The sequence below is a fragment of the Phoca vitulina genome, unplaced genomic scaffold, assembly GCF_004348235.1.
Source record: "Phoca vitulina isolate PV1807 unplaced genomic scaffold, GSC_HSeal_1.0 scaffold1722, whole genome shotgun sequence".
Lineage (NCBI taxonomy): Eukaryota > Metazoa > Chordata > Mammalia > Carnivora > Phocidae > Phoca > Phoca vitulina.
The window spans coordinates 1-6,719 of NW_022591409.1; the positions used below are offsets into that span (position 1 = coordinate 1).

The window sequence follows — 6,719 nt, forward strand, 5'->3', positions numbered from 1 at the left end:
CGCCCGGCCCCCATCCCCACCCCCGCCCCCCCACCCCGCGCGCGGCCGGCCCCCCCACCCCCGCCCCCTGCCGGCCCCCCGCCCAGCCCCCCGCCGGCCCCCACCCCGCGCGGCAGCCCACCTGATGCGGTCGCTGGTACCACTGTACCCCCAGCGGCTCTCCACCTGCTGGAAGCGGTTGATGCTACACTCCTTTCCCCGGAGGCAGCAGCGCGGCCGGTCGATGAAGTCGACACGCGGCTTGGGGTTGACGGTGAAGTGCAGGAAGAGGCTGACCACCTCGCGGTCCACGAGGATGCCCGACTGCGCGGGCCCTGCGGGCACAGGGGGCGGAGGTCGGGCTGCGGTGGGGGCCGGCCTGGCGGCTGGGGGGGGGGCGGGGAAGGCGGCCGTGAGCCCCTAGGGCACCACACGGGCATCTCAGGTGAGGACGCCCGGGGGCGGCGGGGGGTGGGGGGGGTCCCGGCAGCCCCGGGGCAGGACAGCCCCGCCCTGGCACTTGGAGAGGCGTCCGATTCACCGGCTCCTGGGGCAACATGCCCCTCCCGGCCCCAGGCCGCCCTGCCCAGGCTCACGAGGAGCCGTCAGCTGCCAAGGGGCGACTCGCGAGACAGGACCCGATCCGGAGGGGGGGTCCGGGAGGGGGCAACCCAGAGGCAGAGGTGGGGTGGCGAGCGCTGGGAGCTGGCCTCTGCAGGCTGGTGACAGCCCGGGGCTCAGGACAGGGTGGCCCCGGGGGACCCGTGGGGACAGCTCTTGGTGAGTAAGGAAGATACAAAGTGGAATACAGAGTGTTAACCATGCTTCTCTTTAATCTCTGCATAGGACACGCAGAAGGACAAATACATCAGACCGCGGCCGGGGCGCACTCAGCTGGGCGGAGTTTTTTCCAACTTCTGTCTCGTCTCGTATTTTCCAGTGGGACAGAGAAGCAGGGGCGTTCTCTAAAACATGCTGAGTGATGAAGGGCCACAAGGTCCAACCCCAGAGGACACACACGGGGTCATTCCCAGTGACCTTGGGCAGAGCAGGGGCGGCCTGGGGGGACCCTCACGGGAGGGGCGAGGGGCAGTGGGGGGCACAGGAAGCAGCAGAGGCTCCACACCGAGGGTGAACGGATGGCACCTGCAGGGCTTGGGGCCCCAGGGGTTGAGCGTCCCCGTGAACAGGGAGAGCGGTTTTGGGGGTGCAAGCCAGGCTGGGGAGGGAGGGGCCCAGCAAGGCTGCCGCTGGCGTGGGGACGGGACAGAGCGGCTCTGTCACAGCCTGGTGCCCCCGGGCCCCCTGGGCCACGTCTGGGGACATCGGTGCTCCTGGCCCCCTGACAACCACCTGGCCCCGGTCCGTAGCGCCCAGGCCCCCGTGGTCCCCACACACGAGAGGCACTCACTACGCGTTCGATGAATGAGCGATCCGGGCACGGACGGAACGGCCGGACCTGAACTTCCCGTCAGAGACAACTACTCTGCAGAAGCGCGCGCACCACAGCCGTGCCAAGCAGTTCTTTACCGCTGCCGCTCAATCTGGCAACCCACGGGGGGTTCCCCGGGACCCGCCAGCCCCGGAGCCCGGAGAGGAGGCCGGCAGCACCACGTCCACACGGGGCAGGAAGCGCGGTCGGGCTGCCCCCACCTCGGCCCGGGGCCCGGCCACCTCCCAGCCCGCGCAGGCTTGCCGAGGATCCTGAAGCCAGAGCCCGGCCCCCAGGACGTGAACCCAAGCCGGGGGCCCGCGGTGGCCCAGCGTGCGCACGGGCACTCGGGACGCGGAGGGAAGGGAACCCAGGCGCCCGTCGGGTGACGTCTGTGGGGCGTTGGGTCTTTACACACGGACACGCGCTCCACGCTGTCCACGCGACACGGCAAGGGCGTCCTCGGCAGAGTGGCCCACCCGCGCTGCCCACAGCTGGCTCGGGGTCACACCTGGGGTCCCTGGGGGTCGTGCTCCCGCCGAGCGGCCCCCACCCCCTGACCGTTACCTGCGGCAAACTCCTCGATGGTCATGAGCGGGAAGCGGATGAGGGCGAGCGCCTTGCCCAGCACCTTGCGCTTGTTCTCGGGGGTCACGGGCAGCTGCTGCCGCTGACACTCGGCCTCGGACCAGCGGACGACGGCGCTGAACAGGCGCACCTCCCGGATGCCCAGGGTGTCCCGCTCCAGCACGGCCACCAGCGTGTCTGCGGGCACGGGACCAGCTCAGCGGCCTCGCGGGCTCTCAGCGCCCCACGGCGGCCACGCGCCCCGGCGCCCCAGGGCCTCACCCAGGTCGATGTCGGTGAAGCCCTCGGCCGTGATGGCGTCGGCCGTGTTCTTGTCGATGTTCTCCAGGCACAGGCTGGCCAGCTGTGGCTCGTCGAAGAGACGCGCCTGGCGAGAGGCCGCGCGTCAACCCACGGCCCGAGGCGGGGCCCCGGACGCCCCTCGGGTCACACCTCGTCATGAATCTCACGCGGCGCGGGCCGCGGGGCCCACACAGACTCGGGAGCTGCGGCCCGGAGCCCGGGCACCACAGGGCCCGCACCTCCACGGCCGGACACGGGGTCCGCGGACAGGACAGGCCCCCCGGGGAAGGCAGGAGGCCCCGGGGAGGGGACCGCGCGACCCGCAAGGCCGACGGACAGGGGAGCCGTGCACTTCCGCCCCCCGGAGGTTGCTCCACCAGGAACCTGCACGCCGGGTGCGGGAACCCGGAGCCGAGAAGATTCTGGCTCCCTCGCCCAGGCGGCTCCCGGCCAGCACAAACCCCGCGGCCACGGCTCTCTGTGCCACACGACAGGCCCGGCTCTGGCCCGGTCACGCCTCCCATCCCCTGGGCGGCCCTGTCCCCTACCCGCCCGTGTCCACATCCTTCCCTGCCTCCAGTCCCCGTGGCCACGGCAGCCCCACCCCCATGCCTGGGACTACAGAGCCTGAAAGGGACCCACTCCAAGAAGCGTCATGATAACTTTCTCCCGACACCCGACCCCTGAAAAAGAGCGTCAAAACGTAGGCGGAAAATCTTTAGCCAAACAAGGGCCAGGCGCTCTGCTGGAAAGGACCAGGTTGGGATGAGGGGAGGGGAGGGGAGGGAAGGGAAGCTCTCACTGGGTCGCAAAATTTAAGGGGCATCAAACACTCAAGAGATCCATCCCCCGTCGGTCTCAGGCCCTCCCGTAACCCGCGCACGCCTGCGCTCTCTCCCTGCCTCCCCCCCCACACCCTCCTCCTCGGCCCGCACCCACGCCCACCCGCGTCCTTCACCCGGCCCCCCGCGCGCCTTCGTCCTCACCGACTCCCGCAAGCCGCGCCTTCGCCCCCCCACCCCCGCGCGCCCTCACCTGCCCTCCCCACCAGCACACCTCGGTCCTTGCCCCGCCCCCGCGCACCTGCGCCCAGTCTCAGGGTCCCGGCCCTGCCCCTATGCACCCGCGTTCTCACCCGCCCCCCACTGCATCCGCACCCTAACCCACCCGCACAGCGCGCCCGCTTCCTCGCCCGGCCCAGCGTCCTCGCCTAACCCCTGCGCACCCGGTCCTTACCTTCCCCAACCCCCCCCTCCCCCCCTCCGTCCTTCCCCCCCCCCCGTCCTCACCCCTCCCCCTGCGCCCCAGCCCCACCCCCGCGTCATCGCCAGGTCCCTGCGCCCCTTCCTCCTCACTCGGTCCCTGCACACGTCATCCTCACCTGGTGCCCCTGCCCCAGGCCTCCGCCGGACCCCTCGCACCCGTGTCCTCGCCCCGCACCCGCACACCCGCGTTCCCACAGGCCTCGCGCCCCCACCCCCGTGCACCCGCGCCCTCTCCCGCGCGCGACCCCGTGTCCTCACCTGGCGCCACGCCCTCGCCCGGCCCCGCGCCCTTCGTCTTCGCCTGGTCCCATTGACCTCACCTGCCCCCCCCCCCGCCCCCCCCCCCCCCCCCCCCCCACCCCTCCGCCCGCCCCCCCCCCCCCCGCACAGCGGCGTCCTCGCCTGGTCCCAGCGTCCCCGCTCAAACGCCTCCTCGCCACCCCCCACCCTGCGCACCCTGGCCAGTTCCCGCGTCCTCGTCCCGCACCTGCGTCAGCAGCATGAACGCATTGTCAGCCCGGAGGTTCTTCTTCAGGAATTCCACGCAGTGGGCCTCGAGCGCGGGCACCGCGTACTTCTTGGCTGTGTACAGCGTGGTCATGACCGTCTCGGGTCCGATCTGAACCTCATCCGAGTAGAGAAACCTAAGACAGGACGCTAGGACCGTCAGACCCTGCTGGCAGACATCACTCCAGCCCCTGCCCCACCAGCCCAGCCCCACGAGCCTTCCAGAACCAGCGTCTGTTGCCCTATGACCTGGCAAAGACCATTATCCACCAAGACCAGCCAGAGGCTCTCCCACCCACACTCCACCACCGGAACGCGGGTCTATACGGCGGGCCCCTTCCTTCCCGGTGTGACGGCCCGTGCCAGGGCACCAACGCGGAAGGCCCCCCACTCCCCTGGAGGCACCTGCGTGGGATCTGCCCTGGGACGGCCGTCCACGTGGCTGCAAGGCTCAGCGAGTTCTGGGCAGGTCGCAGGACCAGGAAGGCCAGCCTGACCCAGGCACTATGACCACCACCGTCCCCGCACTCGGAACGTGGACGTACGGTCAATTTGACAGAACGAGGCGGTGGAGAGATGAGAACCCTGGGCCGAAGCCGGCGGGATGCAGCATGAAGAGCAAGAGCAAGGCCTGGAAGGCTATGCCCGTGTCCGGGGTCCCCCGAGAATGTGCTGGAAGCCGCACACAGCCTCACACATCAGCAGCTGTAATCCTGTGGGGTCAGGGAGACCCCGGACCCGAGGTCAGCAGTGCAGTGAGCGCACCTGTGACGGGGTCGGCCGCTCACACACCAGCGGGGAGGACAGCGTCAGCCCGGGGGGAGCAGCTCAGCGGGAGCGATGGGAACCGGGAGCCAGAGGACGGAGGCTATGGCCGGAACCCAGCGTCCCTCCTGAGTTCAATCTAAGCCAGGGTTTTGGCTAATTGCAACCCGTCACCTGTTTGTGTGTTTTCTCATGAACACCTCTTTTATTTTTTTTTTTAAAGATTACAATAAACTACACACAACAAGGGGGCGCCTGGCTGGCTCAGTCGGAAGAACATGCAACTCTTGATCTCAGGGTTGTGAGTTCAAGCCCTACATCGGGGCTAAAAATTACTTAAATAAAACTTTAAAAAATACATGCACAGCATAACCACTGTAAGCATTTTTAGGCATACGCTTCAGTGGCATGAGACACACTCGCCCTGTCCTGCGACCGCCCCCACCCTCCATTTCCAGAACGTTCCATCTCCCTAAACTGAGACTCTGTCCCCGTGAAGCACGGACTCCCCACCCCCTGCCCCAGCCCCGGCTCCCACCCTCTCCTTTCTGTCTGTGTGGACGGGACTCCTCTGGAGACTTCCTGGGAGTGGGGTCCTGCGGGATGTGTCCTTCGGGGTCTGGCTCCTCTCACTGAGCTCGGTGTCCTCGGGGTCCGTCCATGTTAACATTCTAGCGTGTAGATGGACACGTGGTGTTTATCCTGCACCCGTGGGTGGACATTTGAGTTGTGTCCGTCCCGTGTGGATCGTGCCGCTGTGAACATGGGTGCGCGGGTACCTGTTTGAGTCCCTGCTCTCAGTTCTCACATAGACATTCAGCAGCGGAATTGCTGGGTCACATGGTGACTCCACGTTTAAACCTCTTGAGGGACCTCCCTCCTGTCCTGCGAGGTGGCCACGTCTCCCATCCGCACTGGCCCCGCACGGGGGTCCCAATCCCCACTCCTCACTGATCCTTGTTATCTTCTTTTGTTTTCTATGTTTTTCGTAATAGTTGCCCAGGTGGGTACGAAGTGATAGCTCATCATGGTTTTGTCACCTGTTCTTGTACATGAAGTTTTACTGGCACCCAGCCTCCCCTCCCCGATCGTTTACAAATAGTCCGGCTGCTTTTACAATACCAGCCGCAGGGTGAGTGGTGGGGACGGAGCCCATCCACCCCTGGTCTTAGCAATCTGAGAAGTTACACGATGACAAATCCATGAGATTGTTCCCCAAAGTGCTACTTGTCCCCGGGAAGACGCTGGGAGTGGCACACAGGACCAAGCGTCCAAGCGCATCAGACAGCGGCGCGCATTAAGGGGCGTCCGCGGACGGGACCAACGGGAACAAAGCCCCGCCTGGCAGTGAGCTGCGGACGGCGGGGAGGGGAGCACCCACGCGGCCTTGGACACGGCAGGGGGGCGGCTCGTCCTGTCCTTCACACCTGCTGAACTTTCGTTTGTTTCCTTTCTTTCCTTCCTTCCTCTCTCTCTCCCCCTCTGAGTCTGTGCCATCTTTATAATCGAAAGAGAAAATATAAACTCTGCATTTAAAAAGACATGTTAACTGTTTGGAACAGTCTGTAAAGTTCCCCACCATGATTTACACCCGGTGTTTCTGGAAGCGAGAGGCCTGTGCTCAGCGGAGGGAAAGAGCCCGGCCAGCCCACAACCTCGCTTCCCCCCTGCTCGGAGCGCGCAGCCCCCGCCCTGGGCGCTCACCGCTCTGATGCTAACGCACTTGAGGGAATTCTGAGGCTCAAGAAGAAACAACTAGAGCTGGTATTGAACATTCTTACATTATCTTACTTCTTCCACAACCCTTGTTGACCACAACGGGTGAGAATGGGGACTCGCACGCGCGGCCCCGGGACGGACCCCGAGCCCACGACGCTCAGGGAGGGAACCAGACACAGAAG

At 66.4% G+C, this 6,719-nt stretch overlaps 1 protein-coding gene across 1 annotated transcript; it reads right to left on the minus strand.

Annotated features, from left to right (window-relative positions):
* Positions 1-104: 104 nt before the first annotated feature.
* Positions 105-4,244, minus strand: LOC116629606 (BTB/POZ domain-containing protein 2-like; the record flags this gene model as incomplete). Its single annotated transcript, XM_032399855.1, has 4 exons — positions 105-314; positions 1,979-2,176; positions 2,261-2,366; positions 4,034-4,244. Coding segments are annotated over 4 exons (725 nt in total), but the record flags the coding sequence as incomplete, so codon positions are not given.
* Positions 4,245-6,719: the final 2,475 nt, after the last annotated feature.